This window comes from Nomascus leucogenys, chromosome 12, assembly GCF_006542625.1.
Source record: "Nomascus leucogenys isolate Asia chromosome 12, Asia_NLE_v1, whole genome shotgun sequence".
NCBI classification, from domain to species: Eukaryota; Metazoa; Chordata; class Mammalia; order Primates; family Hylobatidae; genus Nomascus; species Nomascus leucogenys.
In genome coordinates this window covers 49,741,106-49,766,995 of record NC_044392.1, presented here as the reverse complement: position 1 = coordinate 49,766,995, position 25,890 = coordinate 49,741,106, and the positions used below count along the sequence as shown (strand labels likewise).

The 25,890-nt window shown below is 48.6% G+C and overlaps 1 protein-coding gene and 1 non-coding gene across 2 annotated transcripts in view; one reads left to right on the top strand and one right to left on the bottom strand.

The window, feature by feature from the left end:
• The first annotated feature begins 7,178 nt into the window (after positions 1-7,178).
• Positions 7,179-25,890, top strand: part of CGN (cingulin) — a 28,507-nt gene continuing 9,795 nt past the window's right edge. Inside the window, exons 1-10 of the mRNA XM_030824536.1 lie at positions 7,179-7,330; positions 15,267-16,150; positions 16,918-17,018; positions 17,166-17,235; positions 17,348-17,443; positions 20,239-20,366; positions 21,031-21,163; positions 21,479-21,691; positions 22,445-22,593; positions 23,773-23,905. Coding sequence (XP_030680396.1) covers positions 15,278-16,150; positions 16,918-17,018; positions 17,166-17,235; positions 17,348-17,443; positions 20,239-20,366; positions 21,031-21,163; positions 21,479-21,691; positions 22,445-22,593; positions 23,773-23,905 — 1,896 coding nt within the window. The 5' untranslated portion in view covers positions 7,179-7,330; positions 15,267-15,277. The remainder of the gene's footprint in view (positions 7,331-15,266; positions 16,151-16,917; positions 17,019-17,165; positions 17,236-17,347; positions 17,444-20,238; positions 20,367-21,030; positions 21,164-21,478; positions 21,692-22,444; positions 22,594-23,772; positions 23,906-25,890) is intronic.
• On the bottom strand, positions 24,641-24,748 carry LOC115837781. The gene has a single exon (XR_004032833.1). It is a non-coding gene; the product is annotated as a small nucleolar RNA SNORA44 (small nucleolar RNA).

Genomic DNA, 25,890 nt, shown 5'->3' with positions numbered 1-25,890 from the left:
GGATCATCTTCCTAATTCTCAGAGAAAACAGAGCCCCAAATATTTTGAAGACTTGGCTAGGAGTACAGCTTTCCCAGAAGTAAAATTAGAATACAGATATCTTGACTCCTGACTTGGTACGCTGCCTCAATGATGTCCATTCACAAAATCTCTGTAGCTCTGTCTCCCTAGTCAAACTGAGAAAAGAGTGGACGACATGGGTCACAAAGAATGAAATATCTTTTGGGGACTATTGGAAGTCCTGTACTCAAAGATTGGACATATATATAAAGTGAGTATATGCAGTGACCATTTCTTATCTTCCCTACCCAGAATAGAAATTGTGCTTAGCCAGGAAAAGCCCCAAGTGTTAGTATAATTACATATTATTATTGCTCTTGAAGAGAAAAGTATTTGTAAACAAAACTCAAGAGAGAAATAATGAGTAATATGCTAAAAGAGCATCAGGGTGAGTGGTCCTTGCTTTTCCCTCCTTTTGCCACCACTGTGGGTCTTTTTTTTTTTTTTTTTTTTTTTGAGACAGAGTCTTGCCCTGTTGCCCAGGCTGGAGTGCAATGGCACGACCTCGGCTCACTGCAACCTCCGCCTCCTAAGGTTCTCCTGCCTCGGCCTCCTGAGTAGCTGGGATTACAGGCACCCACCACCATGCCCAGCTATTTTTTGTATTTTTAGTAGAGACGGGGTTTTACCATGTTGGCCAGGCTGTTGTTGAACTCCTGACCTCAGGTGATCTGCCCGCCTCAGCCTCCCAAAGGGCTGGGGTTACAGATGTGAGCCACTGCGCCCGGCCACCACTGTGGTTTTTAGGGTTTACTTCAATCAAGCCTTACCATTGCATTTATCATAGAGACCTTTTGAAGTACTACCTCTTTCCTGCTCAAGAACCTTTAATAGCTCTCCATTACCTACCAATAAAGCTCACATTTCTTTTTACTTCTTTCTTTTCTTTCTTTCTTTCTTTTTTTTTTTTCTTAAAGAAATACAGTCTAGCTCTGTTGCTCAGGCTAGAATACTGTGAAAGCCCACATTTCTTTTCTTTTCTCTTTGTCATTCAGGCTGGAGTGCAATGGTGCAACGGAGCGATGTCAGCTCACTGCAACCTCTGCCCACTGCAACCTCTGCCCACTGCAACCTCTGCCTCCCGGGTTCAAGCGATTCTCCTGCTTCAGCCTCCTGGGTAGCTGGGATTACAGGCACCCGCCATCATGCCCGGCTAATTTTTTTGTACTTTTAGTAGAGACCGAGTTTCACCATGTTGGCCAGACTGGTCTTGAACTCCTGACCTCAGGTAATCCACCTGCCTTGGCCTCCCGAAGTGCTAGGATTACAGGTGTGAGCCACCGAGCCCGGCTGAAAGCCCACATTTCTTATTCTGATATTCCAGGCCTTATAAAATCTACCCCAAAATTTACCTATCATCTTATTTACCACTATTCTCTGTCCCTTTGCTCTACAGGCTAACCTTCCAGTTCACTAAACTGACATGATGCTTTTCTGCCCCTAGGGCCTTTGCACATTTTCTTGCTCTCTTTCCCCCTCCCTTTCCCCTGCCTGTTTTTCCAAGGCCCAGATTATAAATCACTCTATTCTAGCTGAAAGGGAAGCTTTCCAGTAACACTTCATTTGTGCCATGGATTTGGCATTTATCATATTCTTCCTTAGGCTTGTAGATAATACCAACAGTTCCAAAACCTTTTAACAAATTCTCCAGCCCTGAGAATCACTTCTCTTTGGCAGGTCCAGTAATCTGGTGAACTAGTTACCTGCCTCGACTTTCTCAACTCCTCACTCTTTCACATCTGTTCTTCCAATTTAAGTTCCAGAAAAGAGACTTCACCTTCTCCTCTAAGTTCCAAATTTTGACTATTTGGCTGTTCTCTTTTTCTCTTTTCCTCCTTCTCCCATCTCATCTTAGTTCTTGAATCTTGTCTCCTTTTCTAGCTTCTTATTAAAACATAACCAAGTCTCTCCTTCTTCTTCTTCCTTTTTTTTTTTTTTTTTTTGAAATGGAGTTTCGCTCTTGTTGCCCAGGCTGGAGTGCAATGGCACAATCTCGGTTCGCTGAAACCTCTGCCTTCCAGGTTCAAGCAATTATCCCACCTCAGCCTCCCAAGTAGCTGGGATTACAGGCATGTGCCACCACACTCAGCTAATTTTTGTATTTTTAGTAGAGGCGGGATTTTACCACGTTGGCCAGACTCGTCTTGAACTCCTGACCTCACGTGATCTGCCCGTCTTGGCCTTCCAAAATGCTCGATTACAGGCGTCAGCCACTGCGCCTGGCCAGTTTCTCCTTCTTAAAAACAAAACCAGCTGGGCACAGTGGCAAATGCCTGTAATCCCAACACTTTGGAGGCTGAGGCGAGTGGATCACTTGAGCTCAGGAGTTCGAGACCAGCCTGGACAATATGGCAAAACCCTGTCTCTACAAAAAATACAAAAATTAGCTGGGTGTGGTGATGTGCACCTGTAGTCCCAACTACTCAGGAGGCTGAGGTGGGAGGATCGCTTGAGCCCAAGGGGTTGAGGCTGCAGTGAGCCGTGACTGCACCACTACACTCCAGCCTGCATGACAGTGAGACCCTGTCTCAAAAAAAAAAACAAACACCACCCCACTAGTCCCCCCACAAAACCCCAAAACCAAACATAGAAGTTGCCCTTTCTTTTACCCTGTTTTCCTTTAAGTCAAGGTACCCTCTCTCTTTCCTTTTTATTGATACACTTCTTATACTGCATTCTGAGTTGAGAGCCTACCACGCTGCTGAAACTGACGTCTAGAAGATCAACCATAACTTCGAAATGCCAAATTCCAGTCTCTTCTCCTACTTGAACACCTCTCTTGCATGAACTTCTTTACTTAGCTTTCTGAATACCCCAACACTGATCCCCTTTTTACTCCTCATCTGTCCGTTATTTCTCACAGTTTGTTCTGTAGTCCTCTTAGCAAACTTTCATCTATAAGGATGATTCTCTTAGCTCTGTCTCTAGCCCTGATTTCTTTTCTAGGCTTCATTTCCAGTTGTTTGCTAGACATTTGTGTGTGTGTGTGTATTTACCACATGCTTCTTTTTTTTTGAGATGGAGTTTTGCTCTGGTTGCTCAGGCTGGAGCACAGTGGCGCGATCTCTGCTCACTACAATCTCCGCCTCCCGGGTTCAGGTGATTCTCCTGCCTCAGCCTCCTGAGTAGCTGGGATTATAGGCGTGTGCCACCATGCCCGGCTAATTTTTGTATTTTTAGTAGAGACGGGGTTTCTCCATGTTGGTCAGGCTGGTCTTGAACTCCCGACCTCTGTTGATCCGCCCGCCTCGGCCTCCCAAAGTGCTGGGATTACAGGCGTGAGCCACCGTGCCCGGCACCACATGCTTCTTTAAAGTAGCAGGTTCCGGCCGGGTGCGGTGGCTCACGCCTGTAATCCCAGCACTTTGGGAGGCCGAGGCGGGCGGATCACGAGGTCAGGAGATCGAGACCATGGTGAAACCCCGTCTCTACTAAAAAAAATACAAAAAATTAGCCGGGTGTGGTGGCGGGCGCCTGTAGTCCCAGCTACTCGGAGAGGCTGAGGCAGGAGAATGGCGTGAACCCAGGAGGCAGAACTTGCAGTGAGCCGAGATTGCGCCACTGCACTCCAGCCTGGGTGATAGAGCGAGACTCCGCCTCCAAAAAAAAATAAATAAATAAATAAAAAATAAAGTAGCAGGTTCCAGAGTTAATTTACCATATTCTTCTTCTTTCAGGTCCTCCCCAAATCCTTCCTGTCTCTTGTCCTTTCCATTTCAGCTAGTGGCATCACCTCATTTCTATTATTATTATTATTATTATTATTATTTTGAGACAGAGTTTCACTCGTGTTGCCCAGGCTGGAGTGCAATGGTGCAATCTCGGCTCATTGCAACCCTCCGCCTCCTGGGTTCAAACGATTCTCCTGCCTCAGCCTCCCGAGTAGCTGGGATTACAAGCATGTACCACCATGCCCGGCTAATTTTTGTATTTTTAGTAGAGACAGGGTTTCACCATGTTGGCCAGGCTGGTCTCGAACTCCTGACCTCACGTGATCCGCCTGTCTTGGCCTCCCAAAATGCTGGGATTACAGGTGCGAGCCACCGTGCCCGGCCTTAAACGGGTGATCTTTGGGAGAACAATTCAGTAGAGTTGCTAGTGGTATCAGTGAATCTTGGAGAACTCAGGAAAGAATTGCAGGAGAGGAATTTGGTTCCAAATCTACTTCTTTTTTTTTTTTTTTGAGATGGAGTCTCGCTCTGTCGCCCAGGCTGGAGTGCTGTGGCGCGATCTCAGCTCACTGCAAGCTCCATCTCTTGGGTTCAGGCCATTCTCCTGCCTCAGCCTCCCGAGTAGCTGGGACCACAGGCATCCACCACCACGCCCGGCTAATGTTTTGTATTTTTAGTAGAGACGGGGTTTCACCATGTTAGCGAGGATGGCAAATCCACTTCTTTGATGAAACCTCCGATTTACCTAAAACTTTCCCTATTATCCCATTTCACAAAATAAAACTACTCTCTTTAACATCTATCAGTGTTATTTCTTCTTTCTAGGTATTATATTTGCTATAAATTCTGCTTTTGCTGTATTTATAAACTGGCCAATTTTGCCATTTCTTTTTTGAAAAAATTTTATTATTATTATTTTTTATAGAGATGGGGTCTCACTGTGTTGCCCAGGCTGGTCTTGAATTCCTGGGTTCAAGCGATCCAACTCCAGGGCTCAAGCTATCCTCCTGTTTTGGCCTCCCAAAGTGCTGGGATTAGAGGCATGAGTCACCACGCCTGGCCCTGTAGCATTCCTTAAGGAGAGGGATCACCTGTCTTCTGAACTCTGGAAAAAGACCAGGGTGTCGCCTTTGTCACTTGTGCCTGGATGTCCCTCTCAGACTGAGTGCTTCCTTGAAGAACAGATGACGAAGGCGGTGACTCAGAGGCTCCCACTTATCCTTGTAATAAGTGTTCATGGTGCTGGGTAACCACCCAAGTTGGTATTTACTACAAATATACTAAGTATCCTAATTGCTAAGGTGTTATCTAGGAGAGTTTAGGCGCTTCCACCTTTCCAATATGTGAGTCAATTCAATATCCCACATTTAAAAAAAAACCTCCTTACAGAAACTTGGCCCGGGGGAGCGTGGTGGCTTATGCCTGTAGTCCCAGTACTTTGAGAGGTCGAGGCAGGCGGATCGCTTGAGTTCAGGAGTTCAAGACCAGCCTGGACAACATGGAAACCCCGTCTCTACTAAAAATGCTAAAATTAGCCCGGTGTGGTGGTGTGCGCCTGAAGTTCCAGCCACTCAGGAGGCTGAGGTAGGAGGATCGCTTGAGCTTCGGAGGCTAAGGCTGCAGTAAGCGGAGATTGCACCACTGCACTCCAGCCTGGGTGACAGAGTGAGACTCCGTCTCAATGAAAAAAAAAAAAAACAAAAAAAAACAAACTAAAGCAAAAACAAAAACAAAAAAACCCAAAACAGGCCGGGTGTGGTGGCTCACGCCTGTAATCCTAGCCCTTTGGGAGGCCAAGGCGGGCAGATCACTTAAGGACAGGAATTCAAGACCAGCCTGGTGAAACCCTGTCTTTATTAAAAAATACAAAAAATTAGCCGGAAATCAATTGAATCTGGGAGGCGGAGGTTGCAGTGAGCCGAGATTGCGCCACTGGACTTTAGCCTGGGCGATAGAGCAAACTCCGTCTTAAAGAAAACAAAAACAAAAACAAAAAAACCCAAACCGAAAACCATTCCATGGGAGTGTCTCTGAACCTATTCTGGTTCAGGGGGCTGCACAATAAAAGAAAAATAAGAAAAAAATTTAAAAAAAAAGTCTTTTAAAAGCCACCCAGTGTTCAGGAGGTGCGCTCCTGGAAGGACATTTCCTCTTCTGTCCCCACCCCCACTGCATCTTTTTTGCTGTTCCTCCCCAGGGAACAGGCCGGTTTGATGGCCCTAATCCTTATATACAGCTTCCTCTGGAATGCAGAGACTTTGCATCCCAGCTGAGGAGCTGGTAAGTGGACTTTACCCTGTAGGACCCACACCTAGCTTTTGAAGGCTGGGGGAGGGGCGGAAACGAGCTCCCGAGAATACACCGGAGTCTGTGCTGCATCGAAGATTCCTCTTCTACTCCAATAGGTACAGGGTAAATATTTGTTGTAACTAAATGAGAACAAAATCCTGAGCCCAGCAACGTAAACTAAGTCTCTTTTTTACATATCTCAACGGTTAACAGCTAGGATGCCAGCTTTAATGTTGTTGTAACTGCAGCTGGTATGAGCAGGGTTCCTGCAGTTTGCAGAGTCCCTAGTCTTTACTCTTTTCTAGGAACTGGGATCAGCATCCCTACTTCTTGAGAGGCCAACTCTAAGGTGAATTTACAATTTGGGGTTGAGTCCCTTTCAGTTTAGAACGAAGGTCATTCCTATTTTGGTAAATTTGCGTCCCTGGTTTCCATTCATTCAGTCAACAAATATTTATTAAGCATGTAGTATGTACCAGTCCCTGTTGTGGGCGTTTGGGGTGAAGCAAGGCACAGAACAAGAGATCCTTGCTCTGGTGAAGCTTATCGTAGGACGGGAGGCAAAATGATGAAAATGATTTTTAAAATTATGTTATTAACTAGAAGGTGATAAATATTACATAGAAAAAGATGTCAGGCTGGAAAATGATTGCGGAGGCCACAAGATAAAAGAGAATCCAAGATCAAGGTTCCGGTTCGGGTCAGGGAAAAGGGAGACGAGCTGAGGTGCAGGAGGCTCTGATGTCGGGGGACCACGGAGATACTTTCTGCAGAAAGTGACGAAAGAGCATTCTGGTTCCTGCAGAGGTAGGTGAAGGACAGAAAGGGCCCTGGCCAGCGATTCCCCTGGAGTAAACCGGAGGCAGGAGGCTGTTTTCTAGCAGAGCCCAGAAGATGCTCTGGCCGACGGCTCCCGGGGTCTTGGCCGGCGGTCACTCGCGGCCATCCGCGACGCCCCCAAAATGGCCTCCGCGCCCCTCGCCGCCCCGCCCCAACGCTCCGCAGCCCGCGGGTCCACGTGACCCGGCCCTTCCCTCGCAACTGGAGACCCCGGGTCCCGGTCCCCGCAGCGGAGGCCCCGCCCCCTACGGGAAGCGGACCAACCGGAGCTGGGAAAGGCGGGGCGGGCACTGACGGCCCGCGGGGGTGGTGCTCTGCAGCGGAGTAACAGGTTGGTGGGAGGGGGAGAAAGGAGGGAGCGCCGAGGACGAAGGGGAGGGGCGGAGCTGCGCGTGCTGCGCTGCCCTAGCCCGAGCCCGAGCCCGAGCCTGAGCCCGAACGCAAGCCTGGGAGCGCCGAGCCCGGCTAGGGTGAGTGGACCCGGTGGGGGCCAGGGCACCCGACAGGAAAGCGAGCCCTCAGGGGTACCTTTGAGGGGCGGGCATCGACGCGGTGTGAGATGCCCCTCTCCAGGGCACAGGTGCCGAGTGGGAGACGGGAGGAGGGGAGATTGGGGCGGGGTGGGGTACTGATTAAGAGCCGACCCCTACCCTGAGGTGCCAGATGCAGGTGGCTAGGAAGGTGCCAGGCGAGGGACACCTGGGGCGAAGGCTGTTCCCAGGGCATGAAAGCGTTTCAGCGCCAGATGTCTCTGGAGGTCAGACGCCAGCCCTAGGGGCAGAATTTCTCTTGGAGACAGCGGTGGCGCGGGGAAAGGAGTTAGTTCCAGCTGAGTCGGGAACTGCTGCCGCCTGAGGTGCAGACTCGCCAGGGGAGGGCATCTGCAGGTGCTGCTTGCCTGAGGTTCTTTCCCGCGTCCTGCGGTCTCAGCTGGCCGTTGTCAGCACCCTGCTGGCTTTGAGATGACTCTGAGGTGTGGGATCTTTTCCCCAGCCCTTCACCTCCGGCGGAAGGCAGTTGCGAATCAGACACTGAGGGGCAGATGAGAGGGCACCCTCATCTCTTCGCCAGGTGTACAACCATTAGGCTTTCACTTTCTGTCCTTTGCTTTCGTGCCAGGGAGAATCGTTCCTTCTTCCTCTTGAGAGAGAGAGAGAGTACTCCCCAAGAGAGGGATATGAGGAAGCAAAGAGCCCTTCCTGGTCCTGCAAAATACTGATAAATATTAATACTTATTTCTCAGGAGGCCCCTTTCTGGGGGCGGATGTCAAACCCTTTCTCCAAGTACACATATGTTTTTTCTGTGGTTCTAGATGGGGACCATTGGATGAGGTTTGGGAGCCCAACCAATTTCCTTGATGTCTGGAGGAATCCCCATTACTCCCTGAACGCCCCCCAGGCATCCCTGACTCCTGAACTGCAGTGGCTGTCAGAATGGCAGCAGGCACTATTGGGTCAGGAAATAGGCAGGACTCATCAGGAGACCACGAGACTAGGGAAATTACAACTCCAAATCCCCAGGACAGATGAAAGGTGCACCTTGGGGCCCAGACAAGACTGGAGGCAAATTTCTTTGCCTTAGGCAGGTAAGGGAACTAGAGTCAACCTTAGCTTGGCCCCTTTGAAGCCCTGCCTGAGGAAGGTTGTTGTAACTGGGAAATAATTAGCAACCACTATGTTTGTAGATGGGCTGCCTACACATGCCTATGCATCTCTTCTTTCATCCTGGATGTCTGGGAGTCTGGGGGCTGGCTCTGGGGGACTGCTAATCCAAAGATTTGCCCGACTCTAAGAGGATTCTGGCTTCCTAGAACCCTTCCTGTGTTTCCCAGGCTGGCCTGCATGCCATTCCCCTTGTGGGAGGTGAGGGGGGTGTAGGGCTCTTCTCTTTGTGTCAGGGAGGGGCAGACTGAGGACCAGGGAGGTGGCCAAAGCAAGTGTGGGATCAGGAATGCAACCTTGGGAACCTTAAAGGGAGGGGTGGAGGGAGACAAAGTCTCCCTGTCACATACTGGCCTGTCACCAGGTTCCTGTTCATCTGCTCCTCCTGCCTGTTCCCTCCCTGCCCTCTGTCCTCTCCTTCAGAGCTTTGGCTTTGCCATCAAGGCTGGAGAGCCCCTGCCTGTAGTCTTGCCCCTCTGCCTCCTCCGTGGTGTGGAATTTCTCTGGTCTGCTTTACAAGCTGCCAGTGTAGTTTCCCTGGCCCTCCCCTTCCCCTTGCCTCTCAAACCAGTCCAGCCAGTTTGCAGGGGCCCAGTTCCTCATTGTGTTTTTTTTTCCCTACTGGCCAAGCAGCTGTAGCCTGGCTCTCAGGTTTCTGCTTTTTCAGTGGACCTAGGCAGGAGTCTACTTAGGGGATTCTTTTTGGGTCCACGGGGAACCTTCTTATCTCTAACTATGAGAAAAAGAGTGCCGAATCATCAAGGTCACTGAGCTGTCCTTTTCTGTTTCGACCATTTGCTTTCCTTGTTTCCTCTGAGGGGGTTCTCTATATCTCAAGTTCTCCCATTTTCTAAATCTGCCAATTATTTAGCATCTAGCATATTGCCTGGCCCTGTGTGAATCAGTCCTTCCTCCACACACCCGAAACCACCCCACCCCCACTTCCTGCCAGAAGTCCAGAGACCCTGTCACTCCTAATTGGAAACCAGATGCATATGGCAGGGCCAGAGGTGATGGAATTGGGGCAGGGCAGGCTAATGAGTAACTTAGGGAGAAGTGGCTGTCTGGTACAGGTGTAGCGTGTTCTCCCACTCCTTGCAGGCAGGAAAGGTAGAAGCAGACAGATGCACCTGAATTAACTTGTGGTCTGGTCTGTTCCCGGAGTACAGTTGGTGAGGAGAGCCCTGGACATGTGATAGGGGAGAGAAAAGCAGGGTCAGGCATTGGTGAGGGGGCAGGCCCTGGACTCCATGTTGCCTGGCCCTTGATCACTGTTTACCTGCCTGTCTCTGGGGCTTACGCAAGGCCTCAGAGCTGCCCTGCTGCCTTGGTCCCGCCCCACTGTCCTCTGTAACCAAAGGCGGGTAGGTTTCGGGTTTTCCATGTTGAATCATTTAGAGCCCTGCTTTCTGACCTGTCCCAAAGATCCCTTCAGCCCTCCTGGCCCCTGATCCACATGTCCTTGGACTGAAGGTGATTGAGGTTAGGGAGTTAACCTAACCTGGGACTTGGGGGAGTGTTCATCACTGCCTCTGAACAATTTAGTGCTGTTGCTCAAGGGGCTGTGCCCTCTGCTGGGCCTAGGCTGGGAACTCCTTGACCTGGATCTGGAAGATCAGTAGATGTACTGACAGGGTAGACTGCATCATGAATAAATCATGTGGCTTCTGAGAGCTGGCAATCTAGGCACATCTGGTTCTAAGATCATGACTACATAGGGCAGCAAGTCTGGACCAGGAGGAGGTCCTGTTGCTAAGAGGTCCTGTTACTGAGGCAAAGTAGATTTGTCCTGGGCAAATCTCCCCGCTGCTGTGCAAGTGGGCTTTAGTTCAGGATACAGCCTTTAACAAGTATTTGTTGACATCTACCACGTGCCCAAACACCTGAGGGCACAGTGTAGCTGATAGCCATGGTCTTTGCCCTCCAGGAGCTTATTATCTAGTAGGGGAGACAGACAGGAAATAATTACTCCAATAAATGTATAAATATAAACTGGAGTAAACCTGCTGAAGGACAACTATAGAGCGTATAACATGGATCTGACCTGGTTTGTGGGAGGCTGATTTGTGAGAACTGACCTTGTTTGTGGGAGTGGTGGTCAGGGAAGGCTTCTCTGAAGAAGTGACATCTTTCTATGAACCAGGTGAAGCCAAAAGTGCCTGTTGGACGAAGTAGCATGTGTGAAGGATGATATTTGTTGTCAGCTTTGTGATAGTCAGATGCTAAATGTTTTCATGTTTAATATCTTGTTTTTCTCTCCTTTTTATTAAATTAGAACCCAAGTTCAATAAAGTACAAAGTTTTTTTTTTTTTTTTTTTTGAGATGGAGTCCTGCTCTGTCACCCAGGCTGGCAGATCTCGGCTCACTGCAGCCTCTGCCTCTCAGGTTTAAGCAATTCTCCTGCCTTGGCCTCCCCAGTAGCTGGGATTCCAGGCATGCACCACCACGTCCGGCTAATTTTTGTATTTTTAGTAGACATGAAATTTCACCATGTTGGCCAGGCTGTTGTTGAACTTCAGACTTCAGGTGATCTGCCTGCCTCAGCCTCCCAAAGTGTTGGGATTACAGGCATGAGCCACTGTGCCTGGCCTAAATAAAGTACAAAGATCTTAAGGGTATAACTTGGTAATTTTTTATCGTTGTATATGCCCATATAATTATTTATTATCTCATTCTCACAGATAATAACCTTGTGGGGTATTATCATTATACCCATTTTACAGATGAGGAAACTGAGGCACAGAAAAATTGTGGGTTTTTTGTTGTCGTTGTTGTTGTTTTTGAGATAGAGTCTTACTCTGTCGCCCACGCTGGAGTGCAGTGGTGGGATTGCAGCTCACTGCAGCTTCAACCTCCTGGGCTCAGGTGATCCTCCTGCCTCAGCCTCCTAAGTCGCTGGGACTACAGGTGTGTACCACCATACTCAGCTAGTTTTTTTGTATTTTTTGTAGAGATGGGGTTTTGCCATGTTGCTCAGGCTGGTCTCAAACTCCCGAGTTCAAGTGATCCACCCACCTTGGCCTCCCAAAATGCTGGGATTACAGGCGTAAGCCACTACACCAGAAAAGTTGTGATTTGCCTCAGGTTGCATACATCAGGTGAAGAGCAGAGACAGGATTCCAAAGCAGCTCCTGACTCTAGCCCAGTGCATTTTCTACTGGATGAGTGGTTTGGAGAACTACTTTACCTGTCTGCCTTCACAAGCCTTTTAAGATGGGGTGATAAAAGTTTGTATGTGCTGTCTCCTTGGGGAGGGTGTATTGCTTTCATCATTTTCTCATGGAGTCCCAGGGCCAAAAAGATGAAGAACGATTCCTAATAAAGGGCTCTTCTCTCCCTGTTCCTTTCTCTTGAGAATTGCTGGGAATTCTAAGAATGCTCTTCTTCAGATAGGAGACCTTCCCCACCAAGCCCTTTGTCACTTGTAGCTCTGCCTCTCCCATCCCTTCCCCTCCCTTCTCATCTCACCCTGGCTTGCTAGCACATTACAGTCCCTGAAATGGGCCTTGCCAAGTTTCCTTGGCCCAGAACTCCATGGGGAGGTTGAGTTGGGTATGTTTGTGTTTCTGTCTGGCACGTTAGAGGCTCATCCTCCAGTTTGGTGCTAGGCTCTAGTGGAGACTAGCAGAAGGGGTGGGGAAGCTGAATTTTTTTATTTGCTTAGAAGATAGTCTCTCCCCCAGGTTCCTGGAGCCAGAGCATACCTGGAATACATTCCATTTGCTGACTGTGAGCTTTAGCAATGTGGACCTGGGAAGCTGGCCTATGGATGGTGTTGGCTCTGGCTCTCAGCTGAGACACGTTTACCTGACGTGGGGCCCCTCAAAGTGGCACTTTTTTTTTTTTTTTTTTTTTTTTTGAGATAGAGTTTCACTCTTGTTGCCGAGGCTGGAGTGCAACGGTGTCATCTTGGGTCACTGTAACCTTCGTCTCCCGGGTTCAAGCGATTCTTCTGCCTCAGCCTCCCGAGCAGCTAGGATTACAGGCCCCCGCCACCACGCCCGGCTGATTTTGTATTTTTAGTAGAGAGAGGGTTTCACCATGTTGGTCAGGCTGGTCTCAAACTCCTGAACTCAGGTGATCCACACACCTTGGTCTCCGAAAGTGCTGGGATTACAGGCGTGAGCCACCATGCCCGGCCGAGTGGCACAGTTTTTAAACCACATTTAAATATTTTTGGGGGCCGGGCGCAGTGGCTCAAGCCTGTAATCCCAGCACTTTGGGAGGCCAAGGCGGGCGGATCACGAGGTCAGGAGATCGAGATCATCCTAGCTAACACGGTGAAACCCCGTCTCTACTAAAAATACAAAAAATTAGCCGGGCATGTTGGCGGGTGCCTGTAGTCCCAGCTACTCGGGAGGCTAAGGCAGGAGAATGGCCTGAACCTGGGAGGCGGAGCTTGCAGTGAGCCGAGATCGCGCCACTGCACTCCAGCCTGGGGGACAGAGCAAGACTCCGTCTCAAAAAAAAAAAAAAAAAAAAATTAAATATTTTTGGGGCCGGGCGTGGTGGCTCACGCCTGTAATCCCAGCACTTTGGGAGGCTGAAGCGGGCGGATCACGAGGTCAGGAGATCGAGACCACGGTGAAACCCCGTCTCTACTAAAAATACAAAAAATTAGCTGGGCGCAGTGGCGGGCGCCTGTAGTCCCAGCTACTCTGGAGGCTGAGGCAGGAGAATGGCGTGAACCCGGGAGGCGGAGCTTGTAGTGAGCCAAGATTGCGCCACTGCATTCCAGCCTGGGCGACAGAGCAAGACTCTGTCTCAAAAAAAAAAAAAAAAAAAAAAAATTTTTTTGGCTGGGTGCAGTGGCTCATGCCTGTAATCCCAGCACTTTGGGAGGCTGAGGCGGGCGGATCACCTGAGGTCAGGAGTTCGAGACCAACCTGGCCAATATGGTGAAACCCCATTTCTACTAAAAATACAAAAATTAGCCAGGCATGGTGGCAGGTGCCTGTAATCCCAGCTACTCAGGAGGCTGAGGCAAGAGAATTGCTTGAACCCGGGAGGCAGAGGTTGCAGTGAGCCAAGATCACGCCATTGCACTTCAGCCTGGGCAACAAGAGCAAAACTCTTGTCTCAAAAAAAAACAAAGCAACATTTTCTTGAATAGATAATACATCTACGTGGTTCCAAATTCAAAAGGGACAAAGAGATATACAGTAGAATGTCCACTCCTTTCTGCTCTTCCAGAGAATAGAAACTCTCCCATCCCTGTTCCTAGTCCTCAGTTCCTCCACCTCAAAGGCATCACTGCTATCAGTGTTTTTAAGTTTCTTTCCAGAAGTGAGATGATATACTTTGAGGTCTTCTATATTTTAAATGAGCTCTGGGAGAGAAGGCCCCCTTTTCTCCAGTGAGATGGAGGTATCTGTTCAGCAGGGTGTGGGTTCTGCCTTTCCTTGGGGGGAGGCAGGGAAGAAGGCACACAGTGGTTTTTTTTTTTTTATTTTTGGAGATAGAGTTTTGCTTTTGCCACCCAAGCTGGAGTGCAATGGTGCAATCTCGGCTCACTGCAACCTCCACCTCCCGGGTTCAAGCAATTCTTCTGCTTCAGCCTCCCGAGTAGCTGGGATTACAGGCATGTGCCACCACGCCCAGCTAAGTTTTTGTAGTATTAGTAGAGACAAGGTTTCACCGTGTTGGTCAGGCTGGTCTTGAACTCCTGACCTCAGGTGATCCACCTGCCTCAGCCTCCCAAAGTGCTGGGATTATAGGCATGAGCCACTGCACCTGGCCACATGGTGGTATTATATGTATGTATGAAGATTAAGTAAAACCTTTTTTTTTTTTTTTTTTTTTGAGACAGTCTCACTCTGTCGCCCAGGCTGGAGAACAGTGGCATAATCACTGCTCACTGCAGGCTCTCCCAAGCTCAGGTAATCCTCCCACCTCAGCCTTCCGAGTAGCTGGGATTACAGGTGTGCACCATCAGACCCAGCTTATTTTTGTATTTTTTGTAGAGATGGGGTTTCACCATGTTGCCCGGACTGGTCTTGAACTCCTGAGCTCAAGCAGTCCGCCCGCCTTGGCCTTCCAAAGTGGTGGGATTACAGGCGTGAGCCACTGCTCCTGGCCATCAAGCAAAATCTTTAAACTTTTAACAAAGCCTAGCTCCCCAGGGATTGTATCAGAGGAAGTGGATTCTTTTAGGTTAGTGAGTCTCAAAGTATGGTAGCTGCACCAGCAGCATCAGTATCACCTGGGGAACCTGGTTAGAAATGCAAATTCTCAAGTCCTAACCCAGACCTACTGAATCAGAAGCTCTGGAGGTTAGGTCTAGCAACTTGTATGTTAAAAGGCTCTCCAGGGGCCTTCTGTTAGTCTGAGAATCAGTGGTTTATCTAGTAGGAACTGACAAGCCGGGCGCGGTGGCTCACGCCTGTAATCCCAGCACTTTGGGAGGCTGAGGCGGGCGGATCACGAGGTCAGGAGATTGAGACCATCCTGGCTAACACGGTGAAACCCCGTCTCTACTAAAAATACAGAAAAATTAGCCGGACGTAGTGGTGGGCACCTGTAGTCCCAGCTACTTGGGACGCTGAGGCAGGAGAATGGCCTGAACCTGGGAGGCGGAGCTTGCAGTGAGCTGAGACTGCGCCACTGCACTCCAGCCTGGGCGACAGAGCGAGACTCCGCCTCAAAAAAAAAAAAAGGAACTGACAGGGAAGTCAGCCCCCAGGTAGAAGTTTCATAGTTTCTAGTTAAGTCTCTCAGCCTAAACTCATTTCTTCATCTTCTAGGACTCCTATTTATGGAGCAGGCACCCAACATGGCTGAGCCCCGGGGCCCCGTAGACCATGGAGTCCAGATTCGCTTCATCACAGAGCCAGTGAGTGGTGCAGAGATGGGCACTCTACGTCGCGGTGGACGACGCCCAGCTAAGGATGCAAGAGCCAGTACCTACGGGGTTGCTGTGCGTGTGCAGGGAATCGCTGGGCAGCCCTTTGTGGTGCTCAACAGTGGGGAGAAAGGTGGTGACTCCTTTGGGGTCCAAATCAAGGGGGCCAATGACCAAGGGACCTCAGGAGCTCTGAGCTCAGATTTGGAACTCCCTGAGAACCCCTACTCTCAGGTCAAGGGATTTCCTGCCCCCTCGCAGAGCAGCACATCTGATGAGGAGCCTGGGGTCTACTGGAATGGAAAGCTACTCCGTTCCCAGTCCCAGGCCTCACTGGCAGGCCCTGGCCCAATGGATCCTAGTAACAGAAGCACCAGCATGCTGGAGCTAGCCCCGAAAGTGGCTTCCCCGGGTAGCACCATTGACACTGCTCCCCTATCTTCAGTGGACTCACTCATCAACAAGTTTGACAGTCAACTTGGAGGCCAGGCCCGGGGCCGGACTGGCCGCCGAACACGGATGCTACCCCCTGAACAGCGCAAACGGAGCAAGAGCCTGGACAGCCGCCTCCCACGGGACACCCTTGAGGAACGGGAGCGCCAGTCCACCAACCAATGGACCTCTAGCACAAAATATGACAACCATGTGGGCAGTTCGAAGCAGCCAGCCCAGAGCCAGAGCCCTAGCCCTCTCAGTGGCTTTAGCCGTTCCCGTCAGACTCAGGACTGGGTCCTTCAGAGTTTTGAGGAGCCGCGGGGGAGTGCACAGGACCCCACCATGCTGCAGGTCAGACCCAGCCCCTCCTTGACTTCCAAATGTCAGCCCCTTCTCCCTTCTCATCAGCTTTTACCCACCAGCCATTAGCCTCCTTGCTAATTCAAATAGCCTAGGCAGAAACTCTCTGCCTTTTGTTCTCCACTGTATCTGTCCACAAAATAGGTGATATTCACATGCACAGGATATTTCCATGGGTAAAATTCTAAAGAAAATGGAGCAAGCTGTAAAATCACTATTCACAAGTTTGGACCTAGTTGTCATTGCCACAACCATTAACTATGCCTCAGTCACCAGCATTTGCTAGGTCTGCAGAATATGTAAGGCGGGCTTGGAGGATAAGAGCAGTTTCCTTGGTGCTCTTGCCAAAATTCCACACCTTTCTCTCCTACTCAGGAATGTAAGTAAGTGAGGGAGTGACTTTACTTTGAGAGAAACTTAAGTCCATTTTAAGAGTAAATTATTTATAAACTCTAGCATGTTAACTACCATTAGTGACAAATCACTTGTGGCACAGTTTGCAGCTGGTTGAGATGTTTGTTGAGGAAAATCTGGTTTACAGCAATAGTGCAGAGGCGCATCCTGTGTTGGCCTCTCCCTGGCCTGTTGCTCAGGCCTCTGCAGCGTGTTTTCCTTGCCGCACTTCAGGATTGTTCATCATGCTTGAAGGGACTTGACCTGAGACTGCCACTTCTCCTCCATCCGAACCCCACACATGCTTCTGGCCTAATCTTCCTATTTCTTTCTTTCTTTTTCTTTTTTTTTTTTTTTTTTAACAGTTCAAATCAACTCCAGACCTCCTTCGAGACCAGCAGGAGGCAGCCCCACCAGGCAGTGTGGACCATATGAAGGCCACCATCTATGGCATCCTGAGGGAGGGGTGAGTGGGGGCCCCCCCAACAACAGAGACATACCTCTCCTTCTTTTTCTTCTAGCTTTGTTCCCCATCTTCCCTGATTTTACCCTTTCCTGATCTCTGCTACCTCTTTCCTCCCCTAACCCTTGCTTCTATCCTTTTATCCTGTAGAAGCTCAGAAAGTGAAACCTCTGTGAGGAGGAAGGTTAGTTTGGTGCTGGAGAAGATGCAGCCTCTAGTGGTGAGTGGCCTTCTCTGGATGGGAGCAAGGGTCAAGGTTAGAGCTTTGAGGACCTCAGGGGATCCAGACTTGGACTCACTCTCTTCCCCCACACCCCCCATATCTCTGGCAGATGGTTTCTTCTGGTTCTACTAAGGCCGTGGCAGGGCAGGGCGAGCTTACCCGAAAAGTGGAGGAGCTACAGCGAAAGCTGGATGAAGAGGTGAAGGTAAGGAAAGGTTAGAGGTGCCGGAGGCATGAAGGAAAACAGGGAAAAAGCCTTGGCCTGGAGATGGGCTGAGCTGACCCTTCCAAGCAATGGAACAAGCATGTTTGTGTCTTATGAGACAAGAGACAAGAGTGTGTACTAATTCCAGAAAGGACTTCTGGGGTTCTCTGGTGGTTAGGGAGGTAGAGCACATTAGGAATCTACCTACCTTCCATTCCACTCCCTTTGGGAGTTCCCATCCTGGCTTTGCTCCTTACTAGCTGTATAAAACTTAAGAAAATTACTTAACATTCTCTGTGCCTCAATTTTTTTTAATCATCATCATCATGATGACAATAGTAGTAGCTATCATTTATTGAGTATAATTTTGGTAGTATGTACTGTCCTGGATACTGTAATCATTATAGTTATCCTGTGAATACCTATTCTGGACCCTTTTCTGATGAGAAAACTGAAGATCAGAGAGGCTAAGTAAATTGCCTATGGTAGTAAGTTGCAGAGAGGAATGAAAAAATCCGGGTCAGTCTTATTCTGAAGCCAGTGTACCCTTTTTAAAAATATGTCTTCTGCCTTTCACCATATTGGTTTGTGTGTAGTTGGTGCTCAATAAATGTTGGATTGTAACTTCCCTTGTCTTTTGGAAATCACTGTAGTGTAATGATTAAGTGGTTGGCTGTGGAGCCAAACTAACTGGGTTCAAATCCTGGTTCCGTTACTTGTTGGCTGTGTAACTGACCTTGGGCAAATTCTTTAAATGTTCTAAGACATTTAAAGAACTTAAATTGTAAAGTGGGGATTATGATAGTACTATATTAATTAACTATTGCTGTGTAACAAATTACCCAAAACTCAATAGCTTAAAACAAACATTTCCCGGCCGGGCGCAGTGGCTCACACCTGTAATCCTTTGGGAGGCTAAGGCAGGCAGATCACCTGAGGTTGGGAGTTTGAGACCAGCCTGACAAACATGGAGAAACCCTATCTCTACTAAAAATACAAAATTAGCTGGCGTGGTGGCACATGCCTGTAATCCCAGTTACTTGAGAGGCTGAGGCAGGAGAATTGCTTGAACCCGGGAGGTGGAGGTTGTGGTGAGCCGAGATCCCGCCATTGCACTCCAGCCTGGGCAACAAGAGTGAAACTCTTTCTCAAAAAAAAAAAAAAAAAAAGCATTTCCCAGAGTCTGAGGATGCAGAACCTGGAATTAGCTTAACAGGGTAATTGTGGCTCTGAGTCTGTTATAAGGTTCCAGTCCAGCTTCTGGCTGTGGCCAAAAGAAGTAAATTGGAGGATCTGCTTCTAAAACGGCCTACTCAGGGCCAGGCATAGTGGCTCACGCCTATAATCCCAGCACTTTGGGAGGGCAAGGTGGGAGGACCACTTGAGCCCAGGAGTTTGAGACCAGCCTGGGCAACATAGAACCCACCTCTACAAAAAATAAAAAATATTAGCCAGATGTGATGGCATGTGCCTGTAGTTCCAGCTACTTGGGAGACTGAAGTGGGAGGATTTCTTGAGCCCAGGAGGTTAAGACTGCAGTGAGCTGTGATTGCACTGCTGCACTCCAGCCTGGGTGCCAGAGGAAGACCCTGTCTCAAAAAAATATAAATAAGTGAATGAAACAAACAAAACCAGCTTAATGAATAAGACAGATAAAACCAGCTTAATTGGCTGGGTGCAGTGGCTCACACCCATAATCCCAGCCCTTTGGGAGGCAGAGGTGGGTGGATCACCTGAAGTCAGGAGTTTGAGACCAGCCTGGCCAACATGGTGAAACGCTGTCTCTACTGAAAATACAAAAATTAGTTGGGCGTGGTGGTAGGCATCTGTAATCCCTGCTACTTGGGAGGCTGAGGCAGGGAGACTTGCTTGAACCCGGGAGGCAGAGGTTGCAGTGAGCTGAGATTGCGCCACTGCACTCCAGCTTGGGCAACAGAGTGAGACTCCATCTCAAAAAAACAAAAAAACAAAAACAAAAAAAAACAAAACCAGGCCGGGCGCTGTGGCCCATGCCTGTAATCCCAGCGCTTTGGGAGGCCGAGGTGGACAGATTACCTGAGGTCGGGAGTTTGAGACCAGCCTGACCAACATGGAGAAACCCTGTCTCTACTAATAATACAAAAATTAGCCAGGTAAGGTGGTACATGCCTGTAATCCCAGCTACTTAGGAGGCTGAGGCACGAGAATCGCTTGAACCCGGGAGGTGGAGGTTGCAGTGGACCGAGACCTCGCCATTGCACTCCAGCCTGGGCAACAAAAGTGAAACTCCATCTCAAAACAAAACACCAAAATAAATAAATAAATAAATAAAAATAAAAACCTGGCTTAATCAAATGGCTGTTGGTTGTAGACCTCAGTTCCTGGCTGTTTGGCCTTCCTCACAGGGCTGCTTTTGAGTATCCTCAGAATATAACAGCTATTTTTTCCCAGAGTGAGGGATCCAAGAAAAAAGCTGCAATGCCTTTTTATGACCTAACATCAGAATTTACTCATCATGTCCTCCTTTTTCTGTTTGTTAGAAGGAAGCCCCTAAGTTAAGCCCATGCTCAAGGCAAACAGAATTAGGCTTTATCTTTTGAAAGAAATGTCAGATAATTTGTGGACATATTTTACATCATCACAAGTACCAAGGCTAGTTATGAGGATTAGATGTGGATAATACACACATAAGGTCCTAAGTGCAGTGTCTATCATACAGCAAGTGTCCAATGAGTTAAAGACATTTGCATTATTCTGAGTCTTTCTGAGAGGCTTTCCCTACCCTCCACCTGCTGTACTCTCATTCCCTTTTTCAGAAGCGGCAGAAGCTAGAGCCATCCCGAGTTGGGCTGGAGCAGCAGCTGGAGGAGAAAACAGTAGAGTGCAGCCGACTGCAGGAGCTGCTGGAGAGGAGGAAGGGGGAGGCCCAGCAGAGCAACAAGGAGTGAGTGCAGCTGGTGGCGCACCTCGGGCTGCTTGGGGGACTAGGCCAGGTTTAGAGGCCACTCCCTCTTTGCCCCTAGGGTTGAAGGAGACAGAAGGAAATCTCCAGAAGCTGAAAGAGGCAGTGTTGGTTTAAGGACAGGATAGGGCCTTTCTCTCTACCTTCTTTATCAATAATGGTGGTAGTGCATGATTTGGAGTTAAGCTACCTGGGTTTGCCTCTGTCTCAGATTCTTAAACTATAAAATAGACTTAATAATAGTATCTACCTCACAGGATCATTGTAAGGATTCAGTCTTCCATTCAGCAGATGTTTCATCAAGAATGCTGTGACAGGCATTAATCTAGGTTCCCAAGACACATCAATGAACCCTATAGATGAAGGGCTCACTCTCCAGAAGCTCAGTTTCTACTGAGAGGGAACAGACAGTAAACAAACATATTATGCAAGTAAATTTATAACACACGAGAAGGCAGTAAATACAACAGGGTAAGGCAGATCAGGAGGGCCAGGTTGTAGGGGGGCAGGTTGCAAAAATCAGGGGAGGCCTCATCAAGATTTAAAGGAAGGAAGTTCAAATGCATTAATAAATACGAATTAAAATATATGATGTGTTTAGAAAACTGCCTGACACATAGTGTGCAATAATGTTATCTATTATTAGGCTCCAGAACATGAAGCGCCTCTTGGACCAGGGTGAAGGTTTACGACATGGGCTGGAGACCCAGGTGATGGAGCTGCAGAACAAGCTGAAACAGGTCCAGGGTCCTGAGCCTGCTAAGGAGGTGTTACTGAAGGTAGGGTCTGGGGTCATATGCCCCAGCCTCTGCTTTTTCTCAGTTGGAGCATCCTCAAGTCTGCTCATCCATGGTTTCCCCAAAGTATCAGGAGTGGGTGGCTGATTACAGGTACTCAGTATGCTTTCAGGTAGATTCAGTGGTGTGTTGGGACTAGAGTTAGGATAAAGGAAACCTATCATTCTGGGCTCTAGTACTGGTACTAGAGCACCTGGTATTGTGCCTAACACAATAAATATTTTTTGACTCAGTGAATTGATAAATAGATGGATTCTAATATGGTCACCCCTGTACTTCTTTCTTTACTTTCTCCAGGACCTGTTAGAGACCCGGGAACTTCTGGAAGAGGTCTTGGAGGGGAAACAGCGGGTAGAGGAGCAGCTGAGGCTGCGGGAGCGGGAGTTGACAGCCCTGAAGGGGGCCCTGAAAGAGGAGGTAGCCTCCCGTGACCAGGAGGTGGAGCATGTCCGGCAGCAATACCAGCGAGACACAGAGCAGCTCCGCAGGAGCATGCAAGACGCAACCCAGGCATGTGACAAGAGCAGGGTCTGAGAGAGGAGGGCACTGCTGGGGAACAAGGCTGCCTTGGGATCTTGGACTTTTGGACTTTCCATGGTTGCAACTGGGAACTCCCCCTCTCCCGCTAAAGGACACATGTGAGATCTGCTGAAAAACTTGGCCAGAAAAACTATAAGGGCAGAGGGAGGGAGTACAGGCCAGAAGTACCATGAGGTTGTGTGACAAAAGTCCCAAGGGGGACTGGATGCGGTAGCTCATGCCTGTAATCCCAGCACTTTGGGAGGCCGAGGCGGGTGGACTGCTTGAGCTCAGGAAGTTAGAGACCAGCCTGGGCAACATGGAAAAACCCTATCTGCCAAAAATACAAAAACTTAGCTAGGTGTATGATGTGTACTTGTAGTCCTAGCTACTTGGGAGGCTAAGGCAGGAGAATCGCTTGAACCAAGGAAGCGGAGGTTGCAGTGAGCCGAGATCATGCCATTACACTTCAGCCTGGGCAACACAGCGAGACTCTGTCCCCCTAAAAATAAAAAGTCCCAAGGGGAAATAACTGGGGAGGTTTCCTGTAGATGATAGATGGGTGGACTGTGACTTGAGGAGAGAACCTCTGCTAGCATTGTACCAGGTACCACAAGAGTGTCAGGGGGTGCAGCTGACATGATGCCCTCTGGGTCTAAGCCTTTCCTTGTACACACTCACACTTTGATTTGAAGTGACCTCTTCCCTCTGAGCCTTCTGGTGTCCAACTCTCCCTTTCTGTAGGACCATGCAGTGCTGGAGGCTGAGAGGCAGAAGATGTCAGCCCTTGTGCGAGGGCTGCAGAGGGAGCTGGAGGAGACTTCAGAGGAGACAGGGCATTGGCAGAGTATGTTCCAGAAGAACAAGGAGGATCTTAGAGCCACCAAGCAGGAGTAAGGACATTGGCCCTCTCAGAAATACCCATGATTCATATGCCACTTCCTTTCTCTTTTTTAATTTTAATTTTAATTAACTTATTTTTTTTGGACAGAGTTTCGCTCTTGTTTCCCAGGCTGGAGTGTCATGGCACAATCTTGGCTCATTGCAACCTCTGCCTCCTGGGTTCAAGCGATTCTCCTGCCTCAGCCTCCCAAGTAGCTGGGATTACAGGTGCATGCCACTATGCCCAGCTAATTTTTGTATTTTTAGTAGAGATGGGGTTTCACCATGTTGGCCAGGCCAGTCTCAAACTCCTGACCTCAGGTGATCTGTCCACCTTGCCTCCCAAAGTGCTGGGATTACAGGTGTGAGCCGCTGCGCCTGGCCCCCTTTCTCTTTCTTTTTTTTTTTTTTTGAGATGGAGTCACACTCTGTTGCCCAGGCTGGATTGCAGTGGTGCAGTCTTGGCTCACTGCAGCCTCCGCCTCCTGGGTTCAAGCGATTCTCCTGCCTCAGCCTCCCAAGTAGCTGGGATTATAGGCGCCTGCCAGTAGGCGTGGGTTTTTTGTATTTTTAGTAGAGACGGGGTTTCACCATATTGGCCAGGCTGGTCTTGAACTCCTGACTTCGTGATCCGCCCACCTCGGCCTCCCAAAACGCTGGGATTACAGGCGTGAGCCACTGCACCCAGTCCCTTTCTTCTTTTTTTTTGAGATAGGGTCTTGCTCTGTTGCCCAGGCTGGAGTGCAGTGGCACAGTCTGGGCTCACTGCAACCTCCACCTCCTGGGCTCAAGCCATCCTCCCACCTCAGCCTCCCGAATAGGTGGGACTATAGGCATGCACCACCACACCTGGCTAATTTTTGTATTTTTTGTAGAGACGGGGTTTCATTATGTTGCCCAGGCTGGTCTTGAACTCCTGGGCTCAAGTGATCCATCTGCCTTGGCCTCCCAAAGTGCTGGGATTACAGGCATGCGCCACCATGCCTGGCCCACTTCCTTTCTATCTATGGTATGCTCTTACTCTCCCATTTCTCAAACTGCTCTTTTCCATGTTCACCTTCCCTCCTCTTGAGAGTGGTTGCCCAGTGTGTTGGCCTCCAGAGAGGTGGCTTTTATTGTCATGCTAACCTCCCCCAGGCATGTGGCCTTACTCTGTTCCTTTCCCCTTTATTTCACCTTGCCCGGCACAGACTCCTGCAGCTGCGAATGGAGAAGGAGGAGATGGAAGAGGAGCTTGGAGAGAAGATAGAGGTCTTGCAGAGGGAATTAGAGCAGGCCCGAGCTAGTGCTGGAGATACTCGCCAGGTTGAGGTGCTCAAGAAGGTATTTGGGAATTGGGGGGCAGAATGGCAGGTAGGGGTGATGAACACCTGCCTTACCTCTTCATGAGGGCCTCCTTGCTAGTGGGGCTATCTCCTGTGTGCTTGGTTTCCAGGCCTTATGCTGCCTGCTCAGCTTGATCTCTTTCCAATACAGCAGCACCAGTCTCCTCATTGAGCATAGAGGTTTCGAATGGAAAGTGCTCTCAGAACCCAGGTTGGGGTATAGCCAGAGGCTGCTGGCTGCCTCCCAAGAGACGTCATGGGTAGCAGCATTTAGGTGGATTTGTGAAACTCCAGGGTGATTTTTGCAGTCTCAGAAATCTAATTTGGTCAGCATGGCAAAAGCTGCTTTGTCTTTCAGAGGGGTCTCTAACTACAGTTATGAAAAAATGTTTACCATTAGAATTTCAGTTTATTAATTTACATTGAGAAATATCATCACATGGACTGGAATACTTGTGTTGGCATGGCCTGGTTACTAATGTAACAAAACTAATTAGAAAAAGAAAAATAGCAGAGTATATGGTATTACATTGAAGATTCACTGTATATTATATAACCCTTTAGCCTAATTATGGTACTTTCTGAATTTCAGAAGTAGCTAATAGCTAATAATTAGAACCAGAACTCCTATTTTAATTTTCTTTTTAAAAGAAATCAGAGCTGTGTCAGTATTTATTGTGTCATATATTTTGGTTTTATACACACACACACACACACACACACACACACACACACACACACGAAAGACGAGTGGCAGCTGCAGGGATTGTGCTGACCTGTTCTGTCAAAGTCTCTCCAGGTTGCTCTTGCATGCAGTTGGAGGTCCCATGGCCACACTATATATATATATATATATATATATTTTTTTTTTTTTTTTTGTGAGACGGAGTCTCACTCTGTCACCCAGGGTGGAGTGCAGTGGCGTGATCTCGGCTCACTGCAAGCCCCGTCTCCCGGGTTCACGCCATTTTCCTGCCTCAGCCTCCCGAGTTTCTGGGACTATAGGCGCCTGCTACCACGCCCGGCTAATTTTTTTTGTATTTTTAGCAGAGATGGGGTTTCACCGTGTTAACCAGGTTGGTCTCGATCTCCTGACCTCGTGATCCGCCCTCCTTGGCCTCCCAAAGTGCTGGGATTACAGGCGTGAGCCACCACGTCCAGCCTCACACTATATTTTTTTAAACAACCAGTCTTACTAGCCATACCTTCATGTTCTGTCCCTTCATGGTATTTTTTTTTTATGGAGTTATATTTTACACGCTATAAAAGTCATCTTTGTGTACAATCCAATGGTTTTTTTTTTTCTTTTTGAGATGGAGTCTTACTCTGCTACCCAGGCTGGAGTACGGTGGCGCAATCTTGGCTCACTGCAACCTCCACCTTCTGGGTTCAAGCCATTCTCCTGCCTCAGCTTCCCAAGCAGCTGGGATTACAGGCACACACCACCACGCCCGGCTAATTTTTGTATTTTTAGTAGAGACAGGGTTTCACCATGTTGTCCAGGCTGGTTTCGAACTCCTGACCTCAGGTGATCCACCTGCCTCAGCCTCCCAAACCACAGGTGTGAGCCACTGGTGCCTGGCCCCCAGTGGTTTTTATTATATTAACAAAGTTGTACAACCATCATCGCTATTTAATTACAGAACATTTTCATTCCCCCCCTAAAAGGCGCCAAACCAATTAGCAATAATTTCCCCCACCCAATGGCAACCACTAATCTACTTTTTGTCTCTGGATTTACCTATTCTGGATATTTCATGTAACTGAATCCTATAATATATGGCCTTAAGGGTCTGGCTTCTTTCACCTAGCATAGTGTTTTCAAGGTTTGTCCATGTGGTAGCAAGTATGAGTGCTTCATTCCTTTTTATGGCTGAATAACATTCCACTCTGTGGGTATCCATGTTTAGTCCAGTCATCAATTCATGGACATCTGGGTTGTTTATCCATTTGGGCTATAATGAATAATGCTACTATGAACAT